Below are 17,622 nucleotides of genomic sequence, written 5' to 3'. Positions count from 1 at the left end.
AGAAAAAACAAGTTAATGTTTCATATCAGGAACCTTCTGTTACAACTAAGGAGAAAATTAGAGCTGTGTCAGGTCTTAAGCAAAGGTTGTTTGACACCAAGATAAAGGGAAGGTGGATGGACAGATAATTGGATGTGGAAGACTGGCACTGGAAGGCTAAATGTGGTGTTCACAGGGAGTGGTGATGGGACAAGAAACAAGTGCTTGGAGCAGGTGTACTGTTTGTTGAAACAAACAAAATGGTGCAGAGATTAGCAAAAGAAAATGCACTGAAGCTCTCCATAAGCTTGCAAACAGCACATCCTCTTCTGATTAACCAGTGTTCACTGAAATTTATTTTCCAATTCACGGATCTCTAAAGTCCATGCAATAGAACACTGGTTAATACATGCAGAGATTCCCAGCAGCTGCATTCCTGTGCAGCTTAGAAGGGAATGTGGCTTCTGATTTCAAGCAATTTACAGCCTTTGGACTTAATGTGAAGTTCGGTAGTTTCAGACCATAACTTCTGCTGCTGACTGAAAGTCAAAGAGCAATGGATGCTCTGATAGAGTCTTTGGAATCGAAATGCTAACTCCAATTCTCTCTCCACAGATGCCAGTAAATGTGAGTTTCTCCAGCACATTTAAAAAAACATCGGATCACAGGCTGTACTTTAAAAAGCAACAAATGACTAAATGCATAGAATCATATCATAGAATTTTACAGCACAAAAGGAGGCCATTTAACCCATCGTGTCTGCACCAGCTCCTGAAAGAGCTACCCACTCTTTAGCCCTATCTCTGTAGCCCTCTAACTTCATCACTTTCAAATATATATTCATCTCTTTTGAAATCGCCTGTGGAATCCACATCCAACACATTCCCAAGCAGTGCGTTCCAAATTCTATCCTTTTTATTTTGACCTATTTACATTTCACTTGACACTCCAGTCTAACTGTTATCTCTCCTGTTTTCTAATGGCCCACCTGGCTCATGATCAAAACCTATTGCATCGTAACTTGTCCTGGTTTTTAGCATAGGTCGCAGATCTGAAATATTAACTCCATCGCTCTATAGATACTGCTAGTTCCTGTTGAATTTTTTTTATTTCAAAAATATTCTTCATAAGTTATTTTGATGATCTGTACAATTGGTCATGCCACACATACATACATGTTCCATTTCTTTGTATACAGAGATCCTGTTGAATATTTCTTGCAATGTCTGCTCTTATTGCAGATTGCCAACCTCCATAGTAGTCGGTTCTTTTGATTAGTGGCATTTACAGCACACTGTCTGAATAAGGGTTATCAGCATTGTTATTGTGAAGTGAATAGAAAATAGAAATGAGGTGACTACAGTTGATTTTAAAGTCCTTGAAATCAGTTAAAGGGAAAAAAAAATACAGGGTTGCTATTGGTGATCTTTCCAGTGACTCCTATTGGTAACATATGCATATGTTAGTAAGCTGAAGGACAGAATTGGGCTCCACTGTCAAAATACCACTGCTAAGTAGGCCACTGACACTTGGTGTTAAGTGCTTCTGAGTATTTGCAAATTAACATGAAGTGGCATTGCAGCTGAAGAGGGAAGGAAAACATTTAGAATGTGGTCTACTTTTCTCAAACATGCAATCCACAATGGGGAGATTACAAACTGATTTGTCTATTTTCAAAAATATACAGTCTCTTAGGAAAGATGAGTTCATTTACCTTTTGTCTCTTTCCCCCTCCTGATTTACTCCCATTTGTTTTTTTTTAAACAAAGGGCCATCAAAGACAGATGAAAATCTGTTCTTGGTTTCTGGAATTTTAACCCTGGTTCCAGACTTATGCATGTGCTGTTAACCGTTGCCCTCATCGGGACGTCATACTGTGCTCTTAGCCTACCTAAAATCATAATGACCCTGGAAGCAGGCTATTTGGCTCATAGAGTCCACACTGACCATCCGAAGAGCATCCCACCCAGACCCATCCAACTACCCAATCCCTATAACCTTGTATTTCCCATGGCTAATCCACCTAACCTGCACCAAAGCACCCAAACAAAACCCACGTAGACACGAGGAAAATGTGCAAACCCCACATAGTCGCCTAAGACTGGAATCGAATTTGGATCCCTGGTGCTGTGAGGCAGCAGTGCTAATTATTGAGCCACTGTGCTGCATATTTTAAAATATAATTGTCATAGTTATTATGACACTGAAATATGCCTTTTGGCTCTTCAAATCTATGCCAGCACTTTGTAAGGTCATTCTATCAGTCCCATTGTGTTACTGTCTACCTCCTTGACCTAACAGGTTTATTTCCCTTCAGTATCTGTCTAATTTCTGATTTCCTAATTGCCTTCATTTCCATCCCACTTAGATTGTATGTATCAGACACCAATGTCAACACAAAATGTACACTATCTTTTTATACGATGGATGAGAGCAGAACTAGGTGCAATTCCTATCCACCATTTGAGTTTGATCATTTTTTTTTTCTACATTTAAGAGGCATGTAGCCATTAGTTACAAGCTCAATGTGAAAATGGACTCTGTATTTAAATATTTGACAAATCATTTTACTACATGAGGTGTCTAACTCCAGATCCTGATGGGGCAAGATTGCCTTCATTGTCTCCTGATTCACCAGTTGGATTTAATCACTAAGACTATGTAACTTGTACCAATTGCTATCATGGAATTTAACTACATAGACATAGTCATACAGTGTAGAAACAGACTCTTTTTGGTCCAACCAGACTGTGTCGAACGTGTTCCCACCTAAACTAGTCCCACCTGCCTGTGCTTGGTCTGTATCCTTCCAAACATTTTTTGTGTACTTATCTAAGTGTCTATTAAATGTTGTTCTCTCTCTCTCTCTCTCTCTCTCTCTCTCTCTCTCTCTCTCTCTCTCTCTCTCTCTCTCTCTCTCTCTCTCTCTCTCTCTCTCTCTCTCTCTCTCTCTCGTCTTTTTCTTCTCACCTTAAAAGTATGCCCCCAGTCTTGAACTCTCCCATCCTAGAGGAAAGACGCCTGCAATTCACTTGATCTATACCTATCATGATTTTATAAACCTCTATAAAGTCACCCCTCAATCTCCTACTCTCCAATGAAAGAAGTCCCAGTCTCCCCTTTTAGTTCAAAACCTGCATGCCTGGCAAAATCATAGTAAATCTCTTCTTAACCCACTCCAGCTTAATAATATCCTTCCTATCACAGGACAACCATAACTGTTCACAGTACCCCAGAAGAGGTCACAAAATGACTTCTCAACTCTTATGCATAAATGACTAAGCAATGAAGACAAGCATGTTAAATACCTTCTTAACCACCCTGTCTATATATGACTCAAACTTCAAAGAATTATGTACCTGAACCCCTATCATCATGTTAAGACAAGCGACTACTCTTCAGACACACTCTCATGGTTCACCCTCTACCACCAAGAGTTGTACTCTGTTGTACACTCTGGTTTACGTCTTAGAACATTCCTGCCCCATCCCCCAAACAAAAAATTCTCTTGAACACATGGTCTTAGTTGCTTATTTCTATAGGGATCATTCATAATTATGTCACAGCCCCTGGAGGAGAATTCTCAGTTCCAGCAGTTCTCCAAAAGTAAACTTTGTTTGCCTTCTCTTTACTGTGGAGACCTCAGTGCCTTGTTCTGTTTTTTTTCTCCAAAGTTTCTCATCAACTCTGGTTATTCTACTTTACACGAAGGCATTTTGAGGCTGCTAGCTTCTCTTGCTGACTTCAGACTGGACAGCTTTTGGTCCTCACAAGATTCAAACTGAGATTAAGGCTAACCTGCCTCCCCCCAAGGTCAATGATGATGTCTCATTATAATCACCAAGTGTGTAGAGGTGCTAGTGTTGGACTGGGGTGGACAAAGTTAAAAATCTCACAACACCAAGTTTATAGTCCACCAGGTTTATTTGGAAGTACTAGCTTCCAGAGTGCTGCTCCCTCACCAGTCTGTCGAGCAGTCATTTATTTTGGCCAACTTCTCTTGATGAACAAACTATAACTCAAAACCTCTTCCAGCAAACACCCAGATAAATTGAAACCATAAAAATTTCTTAGACCCCACCAATCTTCAAGATGATATAACCTGATCAGGGCTATCCTCAAACTAGTATTTAATTTGCTCCTTAGTTTAACCAGAAAATTGTAATTAAGCCCAGCTGCTGTTCTCTTGTTCTGTCTTCTCTATTCTGGATCCAAAATGTTACCTCTGCTTTCTCTCGACAGATGCTGCTAGACCTGCTGAGCTTTTCCAGCTATTTCTGTTTTTGGAACCTTCTGACCTGCCCTTTTTTTTAGTTTTTCTGGCAATCTCAGCAGCCTGTCATTTTTAAGTGCCCTTACAACCATGCTGTCAGAACTAAATACTAGGTTGGAATTTGTGACTAGTTGAGGAGTCACTGCTCATTGCATGTATTGTATTCTGATAAAATCAACCGAAGTCAGTGTCAAAGCCATGATGTAAATGAATTTGATCTGTTTTCAACTTTACCTTCTTAGTAAAATGGTTCAAATATTTCAATTGATCAGTTGCAATGAATACCTAACAACATTCTAGTGTTGCAAAAGTCAAAACTAATATCGCTGCAATGCAGACGTGAGAGCAAAAGGTTTTCAGCAGAGTGGGCTTCTACTCGTGAGGGAGACAGCTACAAACAAAAATCACTTGACAGAAATGTAACATTCTGTTCGAGTTATTTCACAGAGATGTGATCCTGCAAGACATCAATTCTGATGCTGTGGAATTCTCTGGTGTATTTCATAGGACTTTCAACTACAGCAAGAGTTTAAATTCTTGACCACCGCAACAATGCCTGCTTGAAGGTCTTTTTTTTGTGCCAATAATGTGGTGAGCAAGTTTAATTGTCCTCTTAAGCATGTTGTCTGGTACCCACTGGTTATATTGCCATTTTGTTCCTGACACAAGGGAGATGTATACGGTCTTGCATATCTACAATGAGCAATAGCACTAGGAGGTCATTTTATGGTAAAATATTTAAATCTCACCAGCCGTATGTGGTTTTGTTGATAGTGCAACAAATGCTCTTCTTCCCTGGTGCAAACAAATGGCAGATGTTGTGCCATTGCATAAATGTGTCATCGTCAAGGAAATTTAAATATGTTATTGACTAAAACATTCTACTTATAACGAGGGAGGAATATTGATAGTGCTATCAACATTAGGAGCAATGTGGCTTTTCACTTCATCTCAGTTGTCTTTTAAGCAACCGTGGAAACACCTTTTTGGAATACTGTGTGTGATTCTAGTCTCCCTGCTATAGGAAGGATGTTATGATACTTGAAAGAGTTCAGAAGAGATTTACGAGGATGTTGTCAGCGTTGGAACTAGAGGGAGAAGCTGAATAGGCTGGAGCTATTTTCCCTAGACTATAGGAGGCTAATAGATGACATTTAGAGGTTAATAAAACTGTGAGCGTGGAGAAGGTGAATCAACAGGTTTTTTTTTCTCCCCCCTCAGAATAGGAGAGTCCAAAGTTAGAGGGCATAGGTGTTTAAGGTGAGAAGGGAAAGATTTTTTGAAAGGGGTCTGAGGGACAACTTTTTTTCATGGAACAAGCTGCCAGAGAAGGTGGTGGAGGCTGGTGCAATTACCATGTTTAAAAGGCATTTGAATGGATGTATGAATAGGAAGGGTTTAGAGGGACATGGGCCAAATGCTGGTGAATTGGAATGATTTAGACTGAAGGGTCTGTTTCTGTGTTGAACATCTCTATGACTCTAAATGTTTACTCTCTTCCCCTTCCTGTCATTATTCTGTGAATTAGGCTTGAAAAAATATCAGAAAATAGCATTCATACAAATCCAGCAAAGCTTTTTCAGTCAAGACAGGGATGTCTCCTTCATGCTTGACCTGCTGTCTGAGTATGTAGAAATTTAAGTAAACTTTGGCAACATTTCAAAGCTTTCATTTCCTGATTACACAAAAGGCAAATTAATGCTGTGGAGCATTCCTTTGTATTGTTCTATCATGTTGAAATTGTAGCTTTTGTAGTGTTACGTTGGGAAACATAATTATAGTGGGGCTATATGGTAGCATCGGGGAAACCTAACAATTGGCAGGCTAATCACAAGGCAGACTGCAGATTAAAGGATTTTGGGGGAGGAATGGGGACACTGGCTGCAGTTTTAAACAAAAAACACTGGCAGGAAGTGGCTGACACTGGCTACACTATCACTATTTGCCTATCACGAAGTGCACTGGAGATAGGTGATGGTCAGGTACGAGAGAGAGAGAGAGAGAGAGAGAGGGGAAGAAAGGCTGTGAGCGATAGCTCAGAAGTTGAAGGTTTCGTGGAGGGATTGGATGAGCACCCCATGCTTCCCTGGCCAAGAAGGATTGTTGTAAAATAAAAAAAAATCCTCTCTTGAGCCAGCACCTCTCTTCAGTTTGCCAAGTTTTTCTGAATCCTGGGCAACACAACTGGAAGCAGTTGAATTTAAATCCAACCCTTGGTCGCACTTTCATCGAATCCCTACAGTGTGGAAATAGGCCATTTGGCCCAACAAGCCCATGCTGACCCTCTGAAGAGTCACCCACCCAGATCCATTCCCCTAACCTATTACTCTACATTACATTTCCCCTGACTAATGCACCTAACCAACACATCCCTGAACACTTTTATGGGCAATTTTAGCATGGCCAATCCACCTAACCTGCACATCTTTTGGACCGTGGGAGGAAACTGGAGCAGCAGGAGGAAACCCACACAGACACATGGAGAATGTGCAGACTCCACCCAAACAGTCGCCTAAGGCTGGAATTGAACCTGGATCCCAAGCGCTGTGAGGCAGCAGTGCTCACCACTTGCAGCCCAATTTGAGAACCAAAATTGAATGTGATTATTGAGGTTCCACATTGTTCCAACCTACAACATAGAGAAACTTCCTGTGACTATCTATCCACAAGATAAGTAACAAATGCAGTTTTAATTTCTGAAAGAAAAATATGATATTGTAAATACACATTCTGTTCTTTAGCATACGAAGAATATTTCAACATTTGTTTTATTTCTGCTGTATGTTCTATTTCATTTCATCTGTTCTACTAACGCTCGTCCATAGAATTCTTGATGGTATGTGAGACCTTTCTAAGTTTGTCAGTTCGACAAGAACACAAGTTAATTTACTCTTGATACTTCCACAGCAGAAAATATTGAGATGCATGGGAAAAGTTTTATCATCTCCAAGGTTTTTGTTTTGATTTTTAAGGTTTGTGGTAGTTTATATTTAAAAAGTGAAATCACCAGTTAATCCTGCAACCGTGTAATATGCAGTCAAACCTGCAATTCAAATAACCACTGCATAAGCTTTCTATTCATAGATTTGCTTGCACCTAATTTGCTGCAGAATTCCTGACAATTTATGCTCTATCCAGTGAAATGATGCATCGTTCAACTAATGTCACATTCATAAAGATGAACAAGATTTGGGATGAAAGTGATTACATTTATCTATTGAAGTAAACTTCATTCAAGTGAAGGCACACTCCTTTGTGAGTGTGCTTCAACACATTCACATTTGTTATGCCTGGATGAAATTTTCTTTGTAAGAGAGTAGCCAGCTTCTCCTTACCCATACAAATGTGAATAGATTTTAACAGGTCATGGTCAAAAACATAGTCAAAACATGGTCTGGTATCTCTTTAAGAAAAAGTAGAATCTCCATTCCAAATGTGCAACTTCTCATGACCAGCAACATTCCCTCAATCAACACCCACTGAAGTAGTTATCTGGTCCTCAGCTTCTTTGTTTGTGCAAATTCACAGCTGTCACATTTGCTTTGTAAAAATGACTGTACATTAAAAGGCACTTATGATGCATTTTGTGACATTTTAAGGATGTGAAAAGTTCAGATGTAAATGCAATTTCTTTTAATGGAAAATATAGTAACCACAATGCTGTCAAGTTGTTGCATAACTATGGAAAAAATAGCCAACTTATGTAAGAGCTAAAGACAGAATATTTAGCTTTTTGTGTCCATTATTTACAGGAGACCACATCTCAATGCTTAGCCTCCATGCTCTACAGTGTTTATAAGGATCCATGATCTTTCAAAATAAACTGTACAGGAAATCACTTCTGATAGTACTTTTAAATGCAGAATAATAAATCCAACCACATTCAAATTATGCATAACTTTACAAAATTGTTTTCTTGCATTTCATAGACTCCTTTAGAAATGCTTCCTTTCTAAATGAATATATAGCGTAATCTGTATGCAAAGATGGCATGTGGTTTGAAGGCATGGGTTTTTAATGAATATAGGAGAAACTGAATGGAAACACAGGCAATTATTATAATGTAATTGCTGTAATATCAGATTAAAAGATCTGTCTTGGATAACACCAGCTTTAGTGGAGGTTGGATTGGTTGTAAAAAGTAAAAGCTTTTTAATGGTTGTGGTGTTCTGGAGGCTGTTGGAATGTTTGAAAAGCTGCTAATCATTAGAGTTGTCAACTTGGTGGAGATAACTACTGTATATCAAACTATGGTGTGAAGCAACTCTATAATACCAGGCCATCCATTCCATGCAAAGCTTGGACCATTTTTAGAAGATGGAATCATTTGGAAAGAGGCTGGAGTAAGCTATTCAGCCCTTCAGCCTGCCTTGCTTTCTGTTATGATGGCTAATCATCCAACTCGACCCGTTCTCCCATTTTCCCCTATATCATTTGATCCCTTCAGATCTCGGTGCAATATCTGACTCCTTCTGGAAATCACAAGATGCTGTAACCTTGACTACTTTCTGTAGTAACAAATTCCATTCCATACGTTCACCACTCTGAGGGAAGGAAGTTCTCCTCACCCCAGTCGTAAATGGCTTACCGCAGTGATCTCTGGTCTGGATTCCCCTGTTATTGGGCACATCCTTCCTGCATCTATCCTCTCTCGAGTCCTGTCAGAATTTCATAGATTTCATTGTCAGTATAGCAATTTTAAAACCATTAATTGAGTTTGAATTCTTGTTGAGTCTGCTTTCAAGTTGTGGTTATTAAATTATTAGCTTGCTTTACTGTTCATTTTAATTGTCAAGTCTGGTGCCTTGGTTGTAATTATTTATATTTGTACTCACTTCTCGTCTGATTCATTACTCGTTGACTCATGTATGCAAAAGGTTGGCTGCACCTTTTTTTTTAATGTCTCCATTGGTCTGAATGTGTAATCGTTTGTAGTAGATTAGAGAGAGGTCTTCAGTTTTGTTTTGTTATCCACAGAAAGTCCATGCTCTTATTCCCCAAGGTTAATGAGGACTTGGAGTCTCCGTCTCCCCCTCAAGTGATGAGGGAGCTGTACACTTTAAAACAGTTCTGCGTACTTAGTGACGCGGAGTGTATCATAACTTTTCAGTTTCTGTAATATTAAGGATCCAAGTGCAAAGGAATGTCCATGAACTAACATCACAGGGCTATTTTTTTCCCCAAAGAGGTTATTCCACAATATAATTCCTTTTCCTGTTGTACCAATCTTAATCCATCTACTATTCAGAAATCAGTTTCATTCTCCATTTCTGTTCTCCAAATTGCCACAGCTGTCAGCTTCATTGGAAGGAAACACCCATTAAAAGCTGAGATAAGAAGTCAAGTTACATTTTTATTTTAGGGCATTGGCATGTGGGTAAACAAATTTAAACATACTGCTTCATGGCAAAATGTACCCCAAGACCAAAAATAACTGGTAAAAGTGAATTGGGTGCATTATGCTTGTCCATTAGCAACAAACAAAGTCCATTTCTTCCTGTTTAAGTTCACATTTCTGTAAAGCTTTAAGGTAAGCAATACTAGTAGTAAGTTCTCAACATTGTCATACTCCTTAGTCTCTTATTTTAATGTTGGCATTTACCAAATTATGCTAAACAATTTAAATCTTTTCATTTAAATAGATACTTACTTACGTTTTGAAAGAAATCTTTTAATTATTTGTCTATTGCAAGTAGTTGTTTCTAAGATTTAATCCAAAAATAAATTAATGACTATATTCTTCATTGCATAACTTTCCTGAAATTCCATTAAAGGATCTCATTGTCATTCATACAAGATGAATGAATGAATTTTGGTTATGTTAGTGGAATGTTATCTCCTCTAGGCCACATTTGGAATACTGCATGCAATTCTGGTCTACCTGGTATAAGAAGGATGTTGCCTGGATTGGAGGGTTTGAGCTCTAGAGAGACTGAATAGGCTGGGACTGTTTTCCCAGGAGCATTGGAGACTGAGGGGCGATCCTTTATAGAGATTTATAAAATCATGAGGGCCATGGATAGGGTGAGTAGACAAGGTCTTTTACCTGGCATTCGGGAGTCCCAAACTAGAGGACAGGGGAAAGATTTAAAAGAGACAATGTTTTCATGCAGAGGGTGGAGGCTGGTACAACATTTTTAAAAGGCATCTGGATGGGTATATGAATAGGAAGGGTTTAAAGTGTATGGCCCAAGTGTTGGCAAATGGGGTTAGATTTATTTAGGATATCTGGTCAGCATGGACAAATTGGACTGAAGGGCCTGTTCCCATGCTGGACATCTCTAGGACTATGACTCTGTGACTGACTAACTGGGAGATCTATCCCACAGAGTTTTGATCTATCTCAGGAAGTTCATAGTAGGGCAGTCTCCACTTCATGTTAGATATGAACTATAAATGTGAGTGTAATAAAGCTTCCCACAATGTCTCACAACATTGAGGAAAAGTTGACCTATATTACACTTAATGTAATGAAAACAGCAAGAGTTTGTCTTGAATGGTTTTGCCTGGGACTCTTTAATTGAGTGCATGGATGCCAAAGGAACTACATTTGTCTTTGTTGGCTAAGTTTTGGCCGTAACACTGTCAGCACAGGGCCAAAAGTCCAGCATCTCTGAGGGGAGGGTGTGGATGTTGGAAAGAAGGAACAGTTTCAAATGCTATGAAGCACTTTATATGCGATTTGGAAAAAAAAAGGGACCATAACTTTTGCATTGCCATCTGCTGTTTCTCCTTCTGCCAAGTCTTAATATGCTGTGCAACTGAGACCGATTTCACAGTTAAAATCAAAATTCCTTTCAAGTTAAAAGCGCAACAATGATTGCTAGTGAAAATGTAGTTCCTCGCTGGATTAACGCAGTTTGCTGGTGTGTTACTTCAAGCACATCTCTGTTGCAGTCTCCAGTCTGTGGTGAGCTGGTATATTTTGATCCGTGGCAATGAAAGTGAGTGTATATGACTAGTGTAATAAGTTTGTAAAGTAGCTATTAGTTATGTATCTGGTTTCTGATCCATGTTCGTATTAAAGTTCCTAGACATGTAACAGACTTTTGATCAAGTGTCAGATCCAAATGTTACCTTGCCTTCCTTAACTGTATTCTGACTATCCCACTGTGAACTGTTTTATGTGATTTATTTTATCTAACTTGACATGGCAAATTTTACATCTGCCACAATGCAGAATAAGCTCCACAAAATTTCTGGAATTTCAGCTCGAAGTGATATTACTAGTTGATCGATAATTGCTGTAAGTCAATATAGAAGGTATTATCTTTGTACAACATTCGTATTCCATTGATAATTACTCCACTTAATTTCTCAGTGATGAAATTGCAAGAGAAGAACTGAAGAAACTCCCAGCTCTTCCCACCCGGGCATTGCAGGAACATCCATCACTTGCATATTGGTAAGTACAATTAAAAACACAAAGAAGCTGTTGCTAAGGAATAGGTAACTTTCTGTTGTAGGTTAGCAAACACTCTTGTTAAGCAGAGCTATTGGAGATAAAATGATTGACAAAACAATAATAGCCTTCTGTAAATGGTAAAGCATATTGTGCTTTCTCCTGACTTTTTAAATTAAGTTGTCTGGTGGATTAATATTGAGGATAACAACTCATTTAACCTTGTAAATGGTTGTGATGATACGGAGAATGGTTCTTTTAAGGGGCATGAATTAAATCTTTGAGCAACCAAGTCTGACTTGGATGGTCGCTGACACAATTTGAGCTGTTCCTCCTGGTCCACTTGCGGTGCACTTTGCATATCTTGCCTGGCTTGTCCTCAAATGGTTGAGAGTTGTTAAGAATTTCAATAAGTTTGAAATCTCGAACCTCACCATTCTGGTCAGTTATCGGGTTGGGGTGAGTGGTGCTCACAGTTAACCAGAGGTTTGCCATTGAAAGTTGGGCCAGTTGTCAGTTTGTAGAGCACATGGGGGACTACAGAAATTTTGTTTGAGATCCGGTTTCAATGGGAGTACTTGGTTACCTGTCAACCAGTGGTCAAGGAGAATGGTTGGACACCAGGAGGTTCAATATCTGCTAATGCAGCAATCACCTCAATTATGTGTGAATTAATATTCCAGGGCCAAAGTCGAAATTATATTTTTTTTAACATGTCTATTTTCCCCCTTACACTTGCCGACCAGTGTAGTTGCTATTAAACATAAATCAATAGCATCCCGGTAGAAGATGATATTGTGTCCTCTTTATTTGTGTACACACAATTGCAGCAAAGGGTCATTGGATAACAGTGAGAAGCGTGAATCCTGGTTTTGTTGAATTACTGTCTACCCCTGCACCTCTACTAACAAATGCAATGATCAACCTAAACTACTACTGTGGCTATCCATTTTCTAATCGACCTGTTCAAAAATGTTGATACACTTCTGGAGCAGGTGGAACTTGAACCCAGCGCTCCAGACCTAGAAATATCACCAGTGCACCACAATCAGCAGATTACAAATTGCACCTCTTGATAGTTTTATCTTTATACATGGACCTGGATCAAACTAAGCATAAGCCACGCCTACCTTTACCTCCTCTGCCATTGGGAAGAGCTGAATGGCGAGCTCACTTGTCAGTGTCTAATATACAAACACTTGTACCTGCATAAGTTGGCTTCCCTACTAATGTAATTCTTTATTTTGGTGAATAGGGTAAGTTATTGATTACTACAATGAGGAGCTCACCTGCAGTATTGGTGATGGAGAGTCTAATATTCCAGTGCACACTGTGCAACTTCACTACTGTTAATGTGACCATTCATTCAATGAAAGTTTTCCAATTAAAATTCTTTTTCTGTTAGTTTAAATCTTAAAGACTCCCTTCATCACAACAGTGACTACACGTCAAAAGGTCTTTGTTAGTTTTAAAGTGTTTTGGGAAAGCCTTTAATAATGAAAGGTGCCATGCACATGCCTTTTCTTTGTTTAACATGGCTATGACCTAAATGGTTCTCACAAAATCCGTCCTGTAGTGTGAGTATGGTGTATTGGCTTAATTGGGTATAAACTATGACTTGGGTGAGTTGGGTTAAATATCAGTGCCCGAGCGTTGGACAGTGTCTCCCTGCTGAAGTGATTGTGATCCAGTCTGAAGTGATTCCTGAGCAGTTCTGCAAAATGGGCCAGGTGCTGTCCAGCAGTCTTCAATAGATCAGTCTGTATTCTGTTTAATTTGCAAATGTATAGCCCATTTTTAATTTGGAATGGGCTGAAGTAGTAAGCCAAATGTTGAAGACCTTCTTTCACAGTCACTTATAAATGGTGAGATGTATTTCTTATGGCCTTGTGCAAGACAGCAGCTGAAAACACCTGTGTTGGACTGTGACTAAGATAAAGAACCATCTGATACATTTGCATTAGAGTTTCGTGGCTTCCAGTCATCAAATCTGCATTGATTAGATTAGATTACTTTACAGTGTGGAAACAGGCCCTTCGGCCCAACAAGTCCACACCGCCCCGCCGAAGCGCAACCCACCCATACCCCTACATTTACCCCTTACCTAACACTACGGGCAATTTAGCATGGCCAATTTACCTGACCTGCACATCTTTGGGGGATGAGTTGTACAAAACTCTTCCTATTAATTTGTGTACCTAAGTTGCACCTTTTTTGTATGTTAAAGGTTTCCTGTAAATGTAATTGAGCAACTTGAGTGTTACACTGCAATGACCACCAGAAAAAAAGTACATGTTTATATGTAAGAAAAAAATCTTTAGGGATGGTTTAAAATTCAAAGACACAACCAAGCCCATTTATGGCACTAGAGTAGACATAATTTTCTGCGTGGCTGTGCAGATGAGGCACTTTCTTGTTGGATACAACCAATGAATTGCTTTCATTAAATGAGCAAATTAGGCAAACTGCAATGGTTCCATGGCTGAGTAGACTGTATTGACTGGAAGTTTGCTTTTATGTCTGGGCTAAATCGTAATGTTTGTGCTTACAGTGAAGATCGAGTGATTAACCATTACAAAAAACTTAAAGGTCACAGCAGAGGACAAGCAATTGTCAAGTAAGTACGTAAATGTTGCTCAGTTCATAGGCCGAATGCAAATGTGGGGAGCAAAGCATAATTAACTTGATTAGTTGGCACATCAGCAAGGCTAACAAGAAAGCGTTGGAGAACTTCAGCAGGTCTAGCAGCATCTGTACATATAATATAGACTTTAAACAACTAATATTTTGCCTGTCTACACACTAGCCGACACACATTGGATATGAGAAATAGAAGTTAACTAATGCACTACTAAGAGTGAGGAACTTAATATCAGCACAGAAAGTTTATTGGAAAAATTCATATTTGGCAAATAACTTTTAAATCCTCAGAATATAATGGCCACATTTTTGGTGTTGAAAGAGCTGGCTGCTGATTATTTTCCAAGATTCCCTAGATTCTCATAAACTACCAGCAGATTACAAGTCAGCAATTGTTTCTCCACCATGGAGAAAGGAAAGTGGTGGGAGTGGGGGAGGGAGGGGGAAAGAAATAAACAGATAATTATCTGCCAGTTAGCCTGTCATGAGTTGTTAGGGAAGTGCTGGAATATTATAAAGGACCTCTTAATAGTGCACTCAAAGTAACATTATGATCATATAAAGTCAACATGATGCTATGAAATTAAAATCATGTTTCATATATTTGAGGTTTTTTTGTGCCTGCAACTAATAAGGTAGATGAATGTGAGCTAGCAGATGGTGGTTGTCTTGGGTTTCCAAACGGCATTAAATGAGCCATCACGCACAAGGTTAAGACACTCTAAATTATGTGAAATATAGTACTCTAAATAGAGAATTGGTTAATGGGGAGAGAGAGAGAGAACAGTGAGTAAGGATAACAATGGTATGGTTAAGACAAAAAACTGTTTATCTAGTGTGGCTTTGCAATCTTCAGTGCTAAGGCCTCAGCTGTGGACAATGAGGTCGGGCAATGTTGCTTTATTTGCTGAACTTACCAAGCTATGTGGGGTTGTGAGCTGTCAGGATGATGCAAAGAATCAGCAATGGGATAGAGGTAGGTAAAGTGAGTGGGTAGCAAAGTGAGAAATGGATTAAGAGGAGTTTGGGCAGATTGATGCACGGAACACAAGTTATCATACAGGAATGGCAACCAACTTAGAAAGCAAGTGGCATATTGCAATGGCATTGGAGTGCAAGACAAGTAAGTCTTATTGCAATTGTATAGGTCATTGAGACTCTACCTGAAGTACCATGTGCAGTTTTGGCCTCTGTATTTAAAGGAGGATGTACTTCCATTATTGGCACTACACATGGTTGTTAAATTTCATCCCTGATTTAACAGCCTTGTCCTTTTAATGAGAGGTTGAGTAAATTGGGCCAATGTTGGGTATAGAAGAATAAGATGCCATTTCATTGCAAGATTCAATATTCTTAAGTGTTGGTAGCACAAAGACTGAAAGATTGATTTCTCTGGCAGGGTCTGTGATCTAGGTGTAGGATAAAGAGAAATTTCTTCACACTGAAGGTTAAGTATTTAGAATTGTTTATAGCTGCCTGGAGGTCTGGGTTGCTCCATCATTGTGTTTTTAAGTCTGAGGTATAAATATTCGGTGTCAGGGGATTGGGGAATGTGGGGAGCAGATGGGAAGTGGAATTAAGGCAGAAAATCTGTCGTTGTTGCGTTGAAAGACGAGCCAGGTTTCAAGTGCTGTCAGTCTGGTCCTACCCCGTTCTTAAGTAATTGAGTGGGCAGCTATTTAAAATCTGCATCAACATCACTTAAAACCGAAGTTTTTTGTGGGCCACAGATTCTTGATTCTGAAGTAGCTGGACCAGACTAATCAAGATTTTTGCAGTTCAGTGGTCGCTTTGCTTTGGCAGACGTTGCTGAATTTATTTTTGTGCTGATAATTATCGTATGTCGCTGACAAAAAAACACTTTGCAAGGAGGTCAAACTGCATACAGATTTCAGGATAAAATTTCTCACTGCTTGACTGGTGTAAGTAACTTGTGCAACAAATTGAAACCTGCATTCTGTTCACTGTTTATTGACTTTTTAGCAGGCAATCTAATGTGGAAACCCTTTTGAAATATACCATGTGGAGAATTACAATGAGGCAATGTCATCCTGACTCAAACTGTAAACAGTCTGTGTGGAATTCCACTATTTGATAGAATTGCACTTTATGCCTGCCAGTAAAATGATACAATGGTTCAATGAGTATACTGCAGCCAACCTTGTAATCAAGCTAAATTGTGGCTGGCTTCTTCATTTCTTCTATTTTAACTACAAATGATCCAGTTTTAATACATTCACTTTTAAGGATTTAATGAGCTTAATCAAGGAAAAGCCAAGCCTTTTGATTAACACTTTTGTTAACAACATAATAAGATTTGATTTTTGTAAACAATTGATGTTGCAATTTCAATGGAAAAACGTGTCACCGTGTCTTAAGATCTAGTAAGGGACTGGTAACAGTTTGATTAAAGTAGACAAAACTTTAAATCTAAGGTATTTACTGAAGAATAAAGCCCCTGGATTTGATGATATTGAGCGAACAGAAGAATGTTTGCTATCTGAGTTTGCAAAGCAATAGTCAATACCATGAATTATCTAGCAAGCTGAGGTTTAATCTATACTATAGGTTGGAAAAGATTCTTGCCACTAAGCCCTCTGCCGATTTGCCATAGCCCCATATGATGTCTCTGCAATTTGTTTTCAACACCCATAAGCAACTCCAACCCTGAAAACTAACCCAGCTGACAAACATAATTTGTGCATAGATCTCCCTGAACTCATTCAAATTACCTTGTAAAGGACAAAATTATTGTACTTGATGATTTCACTGCTAGAATTGGCTGAACTGACGTGAAAGAATGTGCTCAGCATCTAATAGAGTTGGAAAGCACCATTAAAAACCTGTATCTACTCTTTGAAGTCTCTATGCAGAAAATCAACTACATATAAGCAGCCTATCTTTCCAACACCGATATGGGTGCATCCCTTCTCTACACACTGGCACCAGCTGGACTACATCTTGGTGCACAAGTGTGACTTAAAGGTCACGCCCAGTGCTGACTGTCATATAGACTACCAGCTCTTTCATTCAAAGCTAAACGTTCACTTCAAGCCTGAGCCTAAGAATTCAGCCTAGATATGAGGCAGCGAAATGCCAACCTCTTTGAGAGAGGCATCAAATAACTTTACAGACCAGACTGTAGCACTTTGATCTCTGTTAATTCCACTCAAGGAAAACGCTGGAAAGACTCAGCTGCAGTGTTGGCACTTTCCCATGAGGTTGTTGGGCCCAGCATGAAGAAGAACAGGGACTAATTTAATGACAGTAGCAAAGAGCCCGAATAAAATGGTCAGGTCATCGGGCTGACCCGGCTCAGCCCAGCCAG

General features: G+C 39.2%; 1 protein-coding gene across 8 annotated transcripts in view; it reads left to right on the top strand.

Annotated features, from left to right (window-relative positions):
- The window catches only part of LOC140483840 (FERM domain-containing protein 4B-like), a 371,993-nt gene that overhangs the window by 278,142 nt on the left and 76,229 nt on the right, over window positions 1-17,622 (top strand). For all 8 annotated transcript variants that reach the window (XM_072582530.1, XM_072582532.1, XM_072582531.1 and 5 more), the window contains 2 exons: window positions 11,574-11,657; window positions 14,206-14,271. In XM_072582530.1, coding sequence (XP_072438631.1) covers window positions 11,574-11,657; window positions 14,206-14,271 — 150 coding nt within the window. The remainder of the gene's footprint in view (window positions 1-11,573; window positions 11,658-14,205; window positions 14,272-17,622) is intronic.

Source organism: Chiloscyllium punctatum, chromosome 12 (assembly GCF_047496795.1).
Source record: "Chiloscyllium punctatum isolate Juve2018m chromosome 12, sChiPun1.3, whole genome shotgun sequence".
NCBI lineage: Eukaryota > Metazoa > Chordata > Chondrichthyes > Orectolobiformes > Hemiscylliidae > Chiloscyllium > Chiloscyllium punctatum.
This window is presented reverse-complemented; position numbering and strand designations above follow the sequence as displayed.